This window comes from Episyrphus balteatus, chromosome X, assembly GCF_945859705.1.
Source record: "Episyrphus balteatus chromosome X, idEpiBalt1.1, whole genome shotgun sequence".
In the NCBI taxonomy this organism is placed as follows: Eukaryota; Metazoa; Arthropoda; class Insecta; order Diptera; family Syrphidae; genus Episyrphus; species Episyrphus balteatus.
The window spans coordinates 3,989,963-4,006,877 of NC_079138.1; the positions used below are offsets into that span (position 1 = coordinate 3,989,963).

Genomic DNA, 16,915 nt, shown 5'->3' on the forward strand with positions numbered 1-16,915 from the left:
AGCATGTTAAGTCCTTTGATGTTATTACTACAGTGCTAGATTTTCTGCTTGAATCGAGAAAAGCTAAGAATCGGGAGGAGGCTGCACAAGTTGTAGATCACAATAACGATGCAGAAGACGCGCAACGACGACGACGACGAAGAAGAGTTTTCAATCAAAGTTGGTGTTCTTCAGGGAAGCATGTTAAGTCCATTGATGTTATTACTACAGTGCTAGATTTTCTGCTTGAATCGAGAAAAGCTAAGAATCGGGAGGAGGCTGCACAAGTTGTAGATCACGATAACGATGCAGAAGACGCCCAACGACGACGACGACGAAGAAGAGTTTTCAATCAAAGTTGGTGTTCTTCAGGGAAGCATGTTAAGTCCTTTGATGTTATTACTACAGTGCTAGATTTTCTGCTTGAATCGAGAAAAGAGGCATGGTCGAATATTTTGAAGGATAAACACGAAAAAGACAGCAGTTTTATATGTTACGAAGTAAGTGAATTGATGCACAAGTTGTAGATCACGATAACGATGCAGAAGACGCGCAACGACGACGACGACGAAGAAGAGTTTTCAATCAAAGTTGGTGTTCTTCAGGGAAGCATGTTAAGTCCTTTGATGTTATTACTACAGTGCTAGATTTTCTGCTTGAATCGAGAACAGAGGCATGGTCGAATATTTTGAAGGATAAACACGAAAAAGACAGCAGTTTTATATGTTACGAAGTAAGTGAATTGATGAGAGCTCAGTTGCAGATGAACAATACTTAATCGAATGAAGCAAGAATATATGTTTTCGATGACGGACTTAGCTAATACAAAGAAGAAGTCCTGACAGTCCAGTTTAAATGGCAGTAGCAAACAGCTGTGGAACAAAGTTGCATGTCTAACAAATTTATCGACGTTTTCCGAAGTCAGCCTCACTTAAGATAGCGACAATTTACGGTAAACAAAAAAAGATAAATTCGTTAAACTTTGCTTTTAATAGAAGTAATAACTTCCATATCCAGGCCAATAGAATGGGGTCCGATGGTTCCAATAAGAGGGGTCGAATATAGTTTGCTCCCTATAAATAACTCTTGTTAGAGCTGGGGAATAAATGATAACGAATACTCTTATTGTTCCATCGGTTCCATTAGATCTTCCTCCAATCATGACATCTTGAAAATCATGAAATTGATTTTCAAATGTTTCATAATTATACGGTGAAACTTGCCTACTTTGTCCACGATGTTGCTGACCTTCATATTCTTGTACTGCTACTACCGACATAGTTTCTCTGTCGTTTGCTTCTTCTTCTTCTTCGTCGTCAGCATCGTATTCGTCTTCATCATCTTGGTCTTCTTCGTCGTCGTCTAAACTCTCAACTATTCCTTGCGCGTCTTCTGCATCGTTATCGTGATCTGCAACTTGTGCAGCCTCCTCCCGATTCTTAGCTGTTTCTGCTTCATTCTGCACAGCGTTTGATTCTGCTTGTGCAGCCTCCTCCTCCTCCTCCCGATTCTTGGCTTCTTCTGCTTGAACTGAAATTGCTTCCTCTTCTTCATCCTCTTCCTCATCTTCTTTTTCTTTCTCTTGTGCGCTTTCATTACCTTGATCTTCCACGTTTGCAGCCTCCTCCCGATTCTTAGCTTTTTCTGCTTCATTCTGCACAGCGTTTGATTCTGCTTGTGCAGCCTCCTCCCCCTCCCGATTCTTGGCTTCTTCTGCTTGAACTGAAATTGCTTCCTCCGCTTCCTCCTCTTCCTCATCTTCTTTTTCTTTCTCTTGTGCGCTTTCATTATCTTGATCTTCCACGTTTGCAGCCTCCTCCCGATTCTTAGCTTTTTCTGCTTCATTCTGCACAGCGTTTGATTCTGCTTGTGCAGCCTCCTCCCCCTCCCGATTCTTGGCTTCTTCTGCTTGAACTGAAATTGCTTCCTCCTCTTCCTCATCTTCTTTTTCTTTCTCTTGTGCGCTTTCATTATCTTGATCTTCCACGTTTGCAGCCTCCTCCCGATTCTTAGCTTTTTCTGCTTCATTCTGCACAGCGTTTGATTCTGCTTGTGCAGCCTCCTCCCCCTCCCGATTCTTGGCTTCTTCTGCTTGAACTGAAATTGCTTCCTCCGCTTCCTCCTCTTCCTCATCTTCTTTTTCTTTCTCTTGTGCGCTTTCATTATCTTGATCTTCCACGTTTGCAGCCTCCTCCCGATTCTTAGCTTTTTCTGCTTCATTCTGCACAGCGTTTGATTCTGCTTGTGCAGCCTCCTCCCCCTCCCGATTCTTGGCTTCTTCTGCTTGAACTGAAATTGCTTCCTCCGCTTCCTCCTCTTCCTCATCTTCTTTTTCTTTCTCTTGTGCGCTTTCATTATCTTGATTTTCAACGTTTGCAGCCTCCTCCCGATTCTTAGCTTTTTCTGCTTCATTCTGCACAGCGTTTGATTCTGCTTGTGCAGCCCCCTCCCCCTCCCCCTCCCGATTCTTGGCTTCTTCTGCTTGATCTGAAATTCCTTCATTTTTAACGCATATTAATATTTCGGGTATAGGGTCATCCTCCTCCTCCTCCTCCTCATATTCTTGTTCAACATTTGCCTCTACCTTTACCCTAACTTCTTTATCTTCCACCTTTTTCGATCTAGTATGAGAATTTTTGCCCGAATCTGGTTGGTTATGGCTTTCAATCACTTTCGCATTTCTAACGGTTATTATTTTTTCAGGTATATCCAAATCTTCATCTTCGGTGCTAATGTCCGAGAAATAGTCTCTCAGATCTATGTCTTCCAATATCTCAGTATTCGAACGGGAGTTGATTTCGATTTTTTGATTTTGATTTTTATCAGGCCCATCTACAAATATAACACTGTCAGAATCATCATCGCTCTCGATGATTATTATTTCTTCATCTATTATATTCAAGTCTGATCTATCGTTTTTACTTGAAATCGATGAAACGCTTTGGACAGAATTTTCATTTAAGTCTATTGATGAGATATCGTCAATTACTAATTCGTGATTTATTTTGTATAATTTTTTTTTCGGAACACACGCTTGATGTAAGGTTATTTTAGAAATTAGTTCCTCTTCGTATTTCTTGAAAAAATTGTGCAATACTTTATTTTTTCTGATTTTATCTTTAGTGCAATTTCTTGATCGTTTACATTTATGTTCATTGCTGTTTGATGCATGTCTTTTTTGGGAAATCCTTTTAATTTCATCAGACTTTAACTCTGTGCCAAGGTGTACTGACATTTGACATTTTTCAAATATACCGTTCCATACTTTTGAGTCATATCTATACTTTGTATGGGCTGATGAATTTTTATCATTTTCAATGTTTATTTTTTCAATGCAAAGATTTGGAAATAGTTATCTGCGGTGGTCCCGTTTGACATTTTTTAGTGCTTTTTTTATGATTCCGAATTCCGGGATCGTTATTTTTAAGTCAAATAAATCAATATCTGAATTATTTGACATTATATTTCGTGTTTTTTTATTTAAAAACATCTCATTTATAACTAAATCATCATATGGCATAGTATCATTTTTTCTTTTAGTTCCTTTTCTTCCAGAGTCTGCCATTTTATTTTAATGTTTGTTGGTGATTGTACGGGTTGTTTAAGTAATTTTTAAATCTTCTGAAAAATTTGAAAAAAAAAAAACTTATTAAGGTATAAACATTAAATCAAATAGGTACATACTACACAAAAAATATATTCTTATTCTCCTACAAAATTCGGTTTCGAAAATATCAAATTTAAGCATATTTTTAAATCTTTAAATTAAGTTATTCGAACAAATTGTTTTTGAAATAATTGGTTTCAAAGTCAAAATTTAGAAAAATAAAGGCTTAAAAAAAAAAAAACAATTTTTGTTCATGGATTGCAGGTTTCAATACGAAATCAACTGAAAGTTAACTGCCTCAATCAATTTATTTATCATACAGCATACACAGAGAACCAAAATATTTCTATCTCTTCTAGTTTTTGAGAAAATTGATAAACATTTTTCTATATCAAACCCATGGCATCAGCGTTCCCAGGTTTTCAAAATAAAAATCATCTTTTCTTAACACCAAAACGTTTATTTTTCCCCTTTTTCGTAAAAAAATTCCCCTTTTTTCCAGAAAAAATGCAAGTATTTATTTTTTTAAATTTTTTTATTTAAATCTTTTTTTAAACATATTAATTTTGTATTTAATTTATTCATAAAAATAAAAACTTTATAATGGACATAAGTAAATAAAAAAAAAATTAACAAAAATGAAGCTCAAAATACATATTTCATTTTCCAACTAAAAACAGTGCTAATTTAATAAAAAATGGATATTATTTTCTATATTTTATGTTTTTTTGTAAATCATATAGTATTTATGCCGATTAAGGCATGCTTTTTTAACAACGATGTCTTAAAAATGTATAAGTGTTTTTTTTTTACTTTTATTTTTTTTTACTGCCGCGGCTGCTGGCTGAAAATTTCGTTTGATATACCCAAAATGTACAGATTCCCTTAATGAAATATTTTGAGGAGTGAATTAAAAAATGGAAGCACCCTAGTTTTTAGTAGAGCTGTCAAATTAAAAAATCCACTTAGCGTGTTCAAAGATTGTGTCTAACGTTTTTGTAAGTGTAAATTTTTCCCCTTTTATATATTTTTTCCCCTTTTTTATCCCCGTCCCCTATTTTATCCCTTTCGTCTAAGAAAATCGGCAATAATGGTGATTTTCCCCTCAACCTGGGAACCCTGCATGGCATAGGTAAGGATAGGAGGTAATACAATGCGCAGATAGTCAGTATCGAGATCGAGAACTGTCAGATGAAATGGTCAAATGGTTTTCATTTTTGTTTCCTTTTGCGCATCTGTGCAAAATTTCAAAATGGGGTCGTAAGCTTATTACGTTTGAATTTTCAAAGTCAAAAGCAACAACAATTTCCAAAATGAACAAAAACAATTTCAATAACGCAGCTGTCTAAAACTTAGGAAGCCATCTTACATTCTTTCATCTGACAATTATTCTCGTTTTTGACAACTTGCACATGCGTAAACTGAGGAAAAAAATAAATTGAAGTTGAAACGCCGTTGTTTGAAAGATGAACTACTTTGATTTATGTGACTTTAAGAAACGAAACCATCAAAAATCAACCTTTTTTTCTACGTTGATTTTAAAATGTTCACCTTCAACGCAAAATCATTCCGAATAATAGTTAAATCAATGTGGTTTTCATTGATTTTACGTTGTTTTATGGTGGCTTTTCCCTCAGTGTACCATGTTCCTTTTACCTTGGCGTGAAATTACACCCTACGAAATAGCCCCTTATTTAAAATGTGACTTTGTAAATTCATTTGAAAATTGGCACCCCCAAATCTTAATTTTTTTTTAAGCCTGCCTGGTTCGGTTGCCCAAGGTTAGCCCAGGATAGCCCAAGGGTTTTTTTTTCTTCGTTAGCTCACCCTTAGTTCTAAAATTATAACGATACATTTTTTTTTCACCTCAAAAAATCACAAAAAATAATTTTTTTTAATTCAGTGTAATAGTAATTGTTAGTTTTTCACTGTGGTTCGTTTTCCCACAGTTAGCCAAGGATAGCCCAACTTTTTTTTCTCTATACCACTATTTTTTCAAAAGATACAACGAAAAAATTGTGATTTTTTTTCCGGTGGAAAAATCGTTCGTTTAAATCCGTTGTTTGTTTGCCCAAGGTTAGCCCAACTCAGTGTTGCCGAATGAAAAAATAAAAAATCATGATTTTTAATCATGATTTGAGAAAAAAATAATGAATTTTAAAAATATTTTTTCAGTTTGTACTTTTCAGTTTTTATGTTAACGTAAATGTACTTGGTACTGAACAATATAATAGGCCATATTCATAGTCATTAAGTCATATTTTTAAAGCTATTCTAACTTAGTCTGGAGTCTAAAGTTACTAGCCAGCAGCTCTTTTCCAAAGAAAAATGATATAGAAGTGGGTCTAAATTATCTATGAATAAGATAAACCTCAGTCTATCTTAGAAGCAAGAAAATAACAGCTTATGAAAGAACTATGAATATTACCCAATACATTTTATAATTTTTCCCACTTTAAAGTCAAAGCAATTGTGATTTTTGACAATTTCGATTTCTAATTTTAGTTTTGAAAAGTGTTATTTTTAACATCTAAGCTGGTTCTAAGAAAGACTGGAGTTTTTCCTATTCAAATTACATTGGATTTACCCCAGTCTATGATAAACGGGGGTCTAAATACGACCTATTGGGCCATATTAATAGATCTTTCATAAGCTGTGACTTTGTCCCTTCTAAGAAAACCTGGGGTAGAACTACGGCATATGTACGTTAACGTATTGACGCTTTATGTCTCTATCATTTTCTTCTGATTAAATAGAGAGAGCAATACTGCCGCGCTAAGCAAAAAGGGCGCATGAGCCAAAAATCAAAAAATGAGTTAGTGGCATATTTTAAAACGTTAAGCAGCACTTTATTTTTGGGTGAGATAAAAAAATCGTATTTCCAACTTGAAATAGCCCAAAACCGCAAATGAAAAAGGGCACATATCCATTTTCTATCATGATACTAAGCAAAAAGGGCGTATGAACCATTTACTAAGCAAAAAAGGCACAAAAGCCATAATTCTTTGCGTATGTGTCCTTTTTTTGCTACGCCTTTTTACTTAAAATCAGTAACTTTGATAAAATTAAGAAAAATTTTCAAAAATATTAATTTCGGATTTTTTTTTTTTAATTTAAATTTTTTTTTGAAAATCAAATTTTTCAAAAGGGGTCAAATTTTGTAAATATGTCGATTAATTCGTTATTGAAATTTTTTTGAAAATTTCTACTCGCAAAATATTATCAAAAAAACGGCTTCAACAATCTTCAAAAAAAGGATATAAAAACCATTTAAAAAGTAGTATCTGTTATTTCAAAAGTAACTTTGAATACTTTTTTTTTGATTTAATATATGTAAAATAAACGATAAAATATAATAATATTTATATCGGCCGATTCTTTTTACAATCAGGTACCTATTTCATAGACATGCGACAGGTTTCAGGGGACAATTTTGTAAATAAACACTTTACAATTGTGTAATTTCTGAGTTTCGCCAAGTATTGATAGTGATAGTGAAGTGACAAGTTCCTTAAACCATTTAAAATTACATATTTACTTCTCGAATGAAAGTGATAAATATTCTGAAATGCAATTGAGTAAAATACGCTTTCCTTGGCTTAAAAAAAAAAGAGATTTAACAGATTAATGACAAATTTGGCGACTGTAACACTAAAGCAGAAAAAATCGGTCAAAATTGGAAGCATCCCATAAAAAGAAAATATGCCCTTGGTACTAAAACCCAAGTATTATGTGCGTAATACCGAATTAAGTTTTCTGAAAGCAAATGTCATACAAAATGGGATCAAAATATCTGTCGCGAAACAAATCACCCGAGGTATCTCGTTAACCAGAAAAAAAATCTTATCCAAAAAAATACCAGAAAACCGGCTTAATATCTGGAAAACACTTTCCGTTTTGTTTGAAAAATGACTGAGATACATTAGCGAAAAAATTTAAACTATTTAGTAAAATGGTAAACCATTTTTAGTAAATTACTAAGTATGTTTCATGTTGAATTATTATTTTTGATGTTTGTTTGTTTCTTTTTTTAAGTTATTTAATTTTTTTAATTATGAATTAATGTCTATTTTTGCTTATGAAATGTTATGAAAAATCTTTTATTTTATTGGTTTAAGTTAATTACAAGATTATGGCAATTTTTCCGAATCTTTTCATTTAGCCAAAAGAGCACATTTGCACTCTTCATGTGTTTTACTTATTAAAATAGGGCGCAGGTTTTTCCATAGTCTTTTAAATTTTTTTAAAATATTTAATTTAAAGGTGCGAAAACCAGACACAATAAAATTCAATTTACTAAAAACTACAAAAGTGGATATGCGCCCTTTGCGCATTGCACATTTTATGTGTTTTACTAAGCAAAAAGGGCGTATGTCCATTTTCTCTTAAAATACACAACATATAATAAAATCATGAATGCCATAAAATAATACATTTTTTTAAAAGAATATATCATTTTTTAAAATTTTGAAAAATAATTAATTTAAGGGTGCGAAATCTAGAAACACTAAAATTCATTTATCTCAAAACTACAAAAATGGATATGCACCCTTTTAGCTTAGCACGGCAGAATAGTCAAAACGTTAACGAACGTATGCCGTAGTTCAAACCCTGGGGTTTATCATCTTCATAGACAACGTAGGCTCCTATGGAAAAAAGCTGGAAGAGCAATAGATGTGCATGTTCCGAAGTTAATTGCTTAGGATATAAAAAAAATTTTAAAAAATCATGATTTGAGAAAAAAAAATCATGATTTCATGATTTGAGTTCAGAATTCATGAAAACTATGATAAATCATAGTTTTTGGCAACACTGGCCCAACTTTTATTTCGCTATCCTACTCTTAGTTTAAAAATTATAGAAGAATTATGTGTATTCACCTCACAAAGGCATTACGCCTCAAATGTTATTTATTTGACTTAGAACTCTAACTTTATTGAATTTAGTCCATATAACAATCCTATTTAAAAGCTTAGGTTGATTTGTTTCATTTCACCTTAAAAACCACAAAATACAAATTTGAAATGTACAAATCATTGATTTTTTTGGTTTGCCATATAAGCACCATTCGTCCTTTTTAGACTTTTTTTTCAATTAACAATGGTAATTACAACAAATGACATCACTTTTTTTCGTTAGCCCACCCTTCGTTCAAAAATTATGACAAAAAACTTTTTTTCAAATTACCAACCTCTTAAAAATCTTAATTTTTTTTTTGTACATTTGAAATTTGTATTTTGTGGTTTTTAAGGTGAAATGAAACAAGTCAACCTATGCTTTTTAACAGGATTGTTATATGAACTACATTGAATAAAGTTAGAATTCTAAGTCAAATAAATAACATAAGACGTAATGCCCACACCAGTGGATTTAGTTTTTCTAAATTATAAATTTAAAAAAGGTCACTGTGGCATATGCGTAAGGTGAATAAAAACTAATGTTTCCATTTTAAAAGTTGGGCTATCCTGGGCTAACCCTTCAAGCAAACCAGTCCGACCTGGGCCCGAATCGGCTCCGCTTCGGGCGGAGCTGAGTCCGACTTCGGCTCAGAAACGGGTCCGAAGTCGGCTCAAATTAGTATGGAAATTATAATCACCGCGGAGCCGATTTTATATGTATTGGTTTTTTCACCACGATTTCTCCTTCCACTTTGTGTTCTTACACAAAAAGTTGCAAGTATGTGAGTGTAACCCCGCTTTTCTCGGTCGGAGTGTCTTTTCTGAACTCCGTTTTCTTGCTTGAAGGGAACCTTGGCAAAAAAACCACGACTTAAACGAACGATTTTTCCACAGGAAAAAAATGACAATTTTTTAGGTTTCTGATATGAAAAAAGTTTTTTGATGTATATTTTGAAACAATAGTGGAATAAGGAAAAAAAAGTTGGGATATCCTGGGCTAAAGTTGGGCAAAGGAACCACATTGAAAAACTAACAATTTTTACACTGAATAAAAAATAATATTTTTTTTTTGTGATTTTTGAAATGAAAAAAAAAAAAAAATAATTCTGTTATAATTTGAGAACTAAAGGGTGAGCTAAAGAAAAAAAACTTTGGGCTACCTTGGGCTAACCTTGAGCAATCGATCCAGGCAGGTTTGAAAAAATAATAAGCATTTGGGTGTGCCAATCCCACATAGCCTGAAAATTGCTAAAATGGCAGGTCTTAAGATTAACAAATCTGATGTTCTGAGACGGATGGCATTTTTATTAATATTTGGAAGTTAAAGCGGTGCTAAGTTTCTTCAGCATTAGTAACCCAGTTCAACTGTTACGGCACTACTACAATCCCCAATAAATAATAAGAAATCACAAGAAACAAATGGATAGAATCCGTCACACAACTTATAGCCTGTTTTCACTAGAGTCCAAATGAGATAATTTCGTAAATTATCTCATTTCGAATGTCAAATCGTATAGAAAAAAATCTATTCGAAATTTGAACTGACCTAATCTGGGCTAAAGTGAAAACAGGCATACGTTGACGTTGTCAACTGACAGCTCGATAAAAAATATCAAGTTCTTATTCGGAATTTCGCTCAGCCGTCAGTATCAAACGAACAAAAAAAAAAATAAAAAAAATTGTTTCGTAAACCGGATGAAAACATAAACAAACCAAATTTTCAAGGACGCGCGCAATTTCAAAGCATTTTTTGTCTGTAAAAAAAAACTCATACAAATCGATTTAAAGTGTTATATGGTAACTACTTTCTACTTAAACTTAATCAAGTGTCTAAAAATCGAAATAAATACTAAATTTAAAATACATTAATATGCAATATTTTTTGTGTTTTTATTTAGTTGGTTTGTTTTTGCTGGTTTGTTTTGATTTTCACCGAGTTTAAAACGTCAAAATGGTAACTGTAAAAGGAAAGAGAAGACAAGGACAAATGTTCGAACTTCCCAATTGGGTATTGAAGGATTTACGTGTGCCAACGGCTTGTGGTCAAAATTTAACTAAAATTAAAGAAGTATTATCAGCGCTGTCTAGTCCTCTGATTAAAAGACTGTCTTTTTACATGTTGTATGTAGAAAAATGTCGGCCACATAGAGATAGCAACAAAAAATTGAGTTGACAAAATTATCATCTGAGAGTGCGTTAAGAACGTTTATGGCCATATTTTATTCCCTCTGGATTTAGATTCGATGAAAGTTAATTTTTTAATCCAATTTTTCGATCATATTATTTAATCGAAATAAATTATGTGATAGCTTAATAAATTTTTATAATTTCCATTTATCTTTAATTTTCCTTTTCAAAATACTTGACGAAACAACTGAACACTGTGAAAATGAATTTAATACAACATGGATTTATAAAGTTAAACAGACCTCCAGATAGCAGTTTAAATTTATTTGGATTTAATAAAATTGGATTTAAGATAGGATTTAAGTAGTGAATATTATAGATTTGGGGATTTATTTTTTGGATTTAAATTTCTTTACATCCAGATGTATTTTTAAACCAGTGAATAATATGGTTGTAAGTGTTCAAACCTGAACACACTTTAGTGTCTTTTGTATTTTAAAAATGGTGGAAAATTAAGTTTTTATTTCGTACCTTTCTCTGCGGTCCAAATTCCAGAAATTATGTGTTGAGCGTCTGGCGATATGGCCTACTTTTACAGTTCGTGTATTCCTCTCCTCTCTATCTCTTCTGTAAGTAAGAAAAAATAAGTTAAAAAAAAATTTAGCATGATAAAAAACTAAATAAAAATCTAACAACCGTATCTATTAGAATTTTGTATGTATCATTATTTATTGCACATGATTTTGATATTTATTACTGATGTAAAACGAAGAAAACTAAAGGTAAAATTCTAGTTTTTGATATCCAAAAAAAAAACTTAACGAAGATTTTTGGATGCTCTTCAGAAAATTTCATTGCTTTCAACATTTCAAAACTAAAAATAAGTACGTACTACGTAAATAAGTATTAAGTAAATGACGTTTTAGGCGAAGTGATTGAATGAAATTAAATTAAATGAGTTTTGTCTAAGGCCGTGTGTGAATTGCGTTAAATAATTAACACCGTGTAAAATTTTTGACACTATTGCGGTGAACAATAATATTTAAAAAAAAAAAAATGTATTGTTTAAAATTTTTGTCTGCCTTTTTTCTTTCATGATACTCCTTTTTAGGCCGTGTGTGAATTGCGTTAAATAGTTAAATCCGTGTTAAATTTTTGACACTATTGAGGTGAATACAAAATTTTCAGCTGTTAATGATGACGGTTTCGTTTTGTTTTTTTTTTTATTAAAAAGGAGTTTCATGGCAGAAAAGAGGCAGAAAATAGGCAGAGAAAAATATTAAACAATTTGAAATTTTTTATTCACCCCAATAGTGACAAAAATTTTACACGGTGTTAACTATTTAACGCAATTCACACACGGCCTTAATAAAAAAAAAAAAAACAAAACCATCTGCAAAAAAAATTTAATTCAAATTTAGCCAGGTCCCAGAGCCCAATAAATTTTTAACAGCTGAAAATTTTTTATTCACCTCAATAGTGTCAAAAATTTTACATGGTGTAAACTATTTAACTCAATTCACAGACGGCCTTAGGTCGTTAAATAGTTAACACCGTGTAAAATTTTTGACACTATTGAGGTGAACAAAAATATTTCAAAAAAAAAATGTACTGTTTAAAATTTTGTCTGCCTTTTTTCTGCCATGATACTCCTTTTTAATAAAAAAAAAAAAAAAAACAAAACAAAACCATCTGCAAAAAAAAATTTAATTCAAATTTAACCAGGTCCCAGAGCCCAATAAATTTTAAACAGCTGAAAATTTTTTATTCACCTAAATAAACACGGCCTACCACAGTGAAGTTTATCAGTTAGATCCCTTCAAGCAAGAAAACTGAGTTCAACAAAGAAACTCCGACCTCAGACCGCGAAAATCGGGCTTGCACTCACACACTTGCAACTTTTTGTGTATGAACACAAAGTCTAAGAGAATCGTGGTGAAAACTGAGAAAAAGAAAAAAAAAAGTAGACAGACATAGCCAACAACAGCAAAAGCGTCATTTTGTTATTTTTTGTTGAAGTCTTTGGTCGCGTCGTGTCTCGTGTCGTTGTTTGTATAATGTTAGTTTATTAATTATAAACAATTTTATTAAATTATAAACAATATGGAAAACAAAAAAGGTATGTTTTATATATCACTCAAAGTGTTTGGGTTAAAATGTTGTTTTTTCTTGTGTTGTAGATGTAATCTCTAATGATGAAGAAAAATCTAGAAGGTGAAACATGCAATTGGGTATCTAAAAAAACACCAACAACAGCAGCAGCATCAAATGAAATAAAATGAAAAAAAATGTATTGTATTTATTTTATATTGTATTTATTGTGAAAATTTCGTTTGCCAAAATAAAATAAAAAATAAAACAGTTTCAGTGAAAAAAAAAATAAATCTTGTTCTTTTTTTGGTCGCAAATGCGAAATGTCATCCCTTTCTTATTCCTCTTTCTGGTAGGTTTTCGCTGCTCCGGCTCAGGTCCGCCTTCGGCTCCGTTTTCTCGGAATGGAGATTTTCACCACACCAATACATATGCAATCGACTTCGCGGTGATTATAATTTCCATACTAATTTGAGCCGCCTTCGGACCAGTTTCTGATCCGAAGTCGGACTCAGCTCCGCCTCAGGCGGAGCGGATTCGGACCGAGGTCGGACCTGTTTGCTTGAAGGGATGCTGTCATACCCTTCGAAGGTCCATTTTCGACGTTATCTAAATGTAATGCATTTTGAAAGTAGAGGACATTATATTTCTTTATTTTTCTAACTAATGCATTGAAATTGCAACTTTTAGAAAACAGATTCTAAATTCTATAAGAAAGAAAATAAATAAATAAACGAAAATAAATAAATGAAGGTAATTGACTGATTTGAAAATAACGAATAGTCATTAAAAAAAAAACTATAAAATAATTTTGTGCAATAGGAAATAATTTCGGTTTAAGAAAATTGCCTCATTTAAAAAAACCTACCAAATCAAGTCAAAGCCAAAAAAAACCTACCAAGGATTCTACCAAAACGGCAAGCGTGGAGTAGTAAAGTAAAAGGTAGATGAGATAATTTCGCAAATTAGCTAAGTCAGTTCAAATTTGAAATTAATTTTTTTTTTTTTTCTATACTACTCTGACATTCGAAATGAATTTGTGAAATTATCTCATTTTGGCTCTAGTGAAAACAGGCTATAAAAAACATTCAACATTCTTATTGGGATAAAGCTGTAAGCAGGACCCTGTTTCCATATTCAATCTGTTGTTGTGTCCCTGACACTTTGTGAAATGCCGCAATTTTATCTTCAAATATCCATTCCTGTTCATTGAATAAGAAGTACAGGAATTGGTGTATATATCACACCTATAGAGTTGGTGAGTGAAGCCACAAAAAAATTCAAAAAAAAAAAATAATAATATATAATCTGTCAAAAATAATATATAATCTGTCAAATTTCGAGCTAGTTTTCCAGGGGCAAACACACTCTTATTGGTGATGACAAGGCGAAGCAATCATTGACCGCCAATGTTTCAGCTAATCTTGATAATTTTAAAACAATTTTCAGTAGGGGTATTCACGTAAACGCGGAAAACCCATAGAAACCGTAGAATTTTCTATCGGTAGAAATGAGCTGTCAAAATTTGTATGGGAAAAATATTCCGCAAATCATAGAATTTTATCTCACAAATTTGAAGCAGAAACCGTAGAAAATAAAATCTGATAAACTTTGGGTGTGTTCAATCACCTATCGGATATAGGCTATCTGGGATCCCCGTATCTGGAATATCTTTTTGAACGCGATTTATGTTTTATTATTCAGATAACCACAAATAAAATATGTTAATATTGAAAAGAGAATATTATTTTATTTCAGCAAATTACATTTTTTTTATTGTTGCATAGTATTTGCAAAATTAGCTTGACTTAAATTTTTTAATTAAACAAATTTTATAAGTTCAATTTGACGTTTAACAAACAGCTGTTTGTTTCCCTTGTTTACGCAATTATTTTCTGATGGGGTGTTCATTTAAACCTTTTGCGGAATTTTCTATTTTTCTGCAAAGTAGAAAATTATCTCGTTACGTGAATACCCTTAGTCTGTTTTTAGTTGAAAAAAAAAAAAAAAAACAGTTTAAAATTCGTATACAGGGTGTCTCACAGTCACAGCCCCAAATGAAAACCATGGATTCCTAAAAACTTAAGTGGCAATTTTTTCGTTTTCGTCCCGTTTTCGAGTTATGACGGTTTTTTATGATTTTTGATCTCTTTTCCTTTAACTGGCCTTATCTTTGCCAAACTACGTCTGATTCGAAAAATTTAATTTTTTGCACATATTATTAAAGCCCAGTTTATTTTCTTAAAAAAAAAATAAGTTTTTTTTTCATAAAAAGACTACTGAAAGTAATTAAAAAAAATGAACAAACTGAGTGAATTAAAAAAAATAATAATAATTTTTAGATACAAAATTAATTTAAATGAACTAAAAATATTTTCTGAGCTATTGTGGTTAAGAAAAGAGCAAATAGATAAATTTCAGAAAAAGTTATAATTCATTTAAGTTAATTTTCTATTTAAAAATTATTTTTTTTTTAATTCACTCAATTTGTTTATTTTTATTTTAATTACTTTCAGTAGTCTTTTTTATGAAAAAAAACTTATTTTTTTTAAGAAAATAAACTGGGCTTTAATAATATGTGCAAAAAATTAATGCTTATTTACGTGTTTTTTTTACTTAAATGATATAAAAGTATAAAATACAACTTAAAAAACGAAGAAAATTGTGTTTGATGTAAAATTGCGGAGAAACGGTTATCCGCAGAAGAAAAAAGTTATGCGACAAACTAAAATTGTAATAAATTCTTGATTGGAGACGTACTTTGGCAAAGAGAAGGTCAGTTAAAGGAAAAGAGATCAAAAATTATAAAAACCGTCATAACTCGAAAACGGGACAAAAACGAGAAAATTGCCACTTAAGTTTTACGACTTAAAATGACCTCAGGAATCCATGGTTTTCATTTGGGGCGGTGACTGTGAGACACCCTGTATAATTATGATGAAAAATAGCACTTATACGGAAGTCTCTCACGAGACCAGTTACATTTCTGTTGGCGCCCCCTTGAGTGAACAATATATCTGCACTCCGACCCTTTACCAATACTTGTGCATCTGTACAACTCACACTAATAAAAAGCGGATTCACTTATTTGGATAAACACCCCTTCCTGTACTTCTTATTCAATGTTCCTGTTGTGTTGACATCGGTTGTCAACAACAATAGCTCTGTTTGATTTTCGTTTTCGCGCAGAGAAAACAGAACTCAGATCTTTGCTCTCGGGTGTTATGAATTGGTAACTATTATCATTCTTTATAATGACGAAATTGTAACAAAAAAACAACATTTAATAGTTCAACTGAAATTATTGACTTCAATAAGAAATTTGAAATGTCTTATAAATTTGAATTTTCCTATGAAAGAACAAATGATAAATTTACTATCTTCTTTTAAATGTAAAATGTAGGTATCACTTTACAGCTAATATAATTTTTATTTAGTTTTATCTTGGGTTTACTTATGTAGACGCGAAAGAAGTTATAATTTTTTATTTTTGAAATATGTATGTATATGCGAAGGCTTGAAAAAAAAAATGGCCGCACAAATGTATGTATACAGCGCGAAAAGATGTGTACCTGTAGGTACATACCTACTTAATAAAAATATCTCCCCCACCTTATTTTATTAAACTATTTTAAATAGAAGCCTTGTTTTATTGGTAAAATTTATACATTTTTTACTCTTTAACAGTAAAGGATTATATAATGAATAATCTTAGTCGTTTTATGTTCTTTAAAGAATACAATGTTAGCTAAGAAAAAAAGTATAGGCACCAATAAAAAACGTCTTTAAATAATTTGGTACTTACCTATTTCTGTTTTATTTTGTATTTTTGATTTTTTTTTTTACTAATTTTTTTGTTTTTGCTTACTTCTTAGATTATGAAAAACTTTAGTAATTTTTGCACAAATTTTATAAATTTTAAAAACACAACTTCACCGTCTGAAAGCTAAAAAGGAATTGATTTGTTAAAATAGAGATTCACAAGATGTGGAAAAATTTATTGTGGGTTGCCACCTGGCGAATTTAAAAAAAAAATAAACGGAATTTGGCTTTTACTTCGTCCCAAGAGTATTCATTTTAAATAATGTAAAAACATCGACTTTTATCAAAAGTAATGAGAGATGAGTGTTTTTTTTATTGTTTTTAATAAATAAAAACAATTGTGACCTTTGAACTCTTATAACGGTCTTAGTGGACTTAAGGACTTTTCACA

The 16,915-nt window shown here is 31.7% G+C and overlaps 1 protein-coding gene across 1 annotated transcript; it reads right to left on the reverse strand.

Moving 5' to 3' along the window:
• Window positions 1-967: 967 nt before the first annotated feature.
• On the reverse strand, window positions 968-16,632 carry LOC129920523 (cilia- and flagella-associated protein 251-like). Its single transcript, XM_056001817.1, has 3 exons — window positions 16,508-16,632; window positions 11,143-11,238; window positions 968-3,600 (listed from the first exon to the last, which is right to left on the reverse strand). Exon 3 carries the CDS (start codon window positions 3,212-3,214, stop codon window positions 968-970), a length of 2,247 nt encoding a protein of 748 aa, XP_055857792.1. The 5' UTR covers window positions 3,215-3,600; window positions 11,143-11,238; window positions 16,508-16,632.
• Window positions 16,633-16,915: the final 283 nt, after the last annotated feature.

Bases quoted from the DNA above. Each gene is read 5' to 3' on its own strand.
- LOC129920523 (XM_056001817.1), bottom strand. From the start codon at position 3,214: ATGTCAGTACACCTTGGCACAGAGTTAAAGTCTGATGAAATTAAAAGG.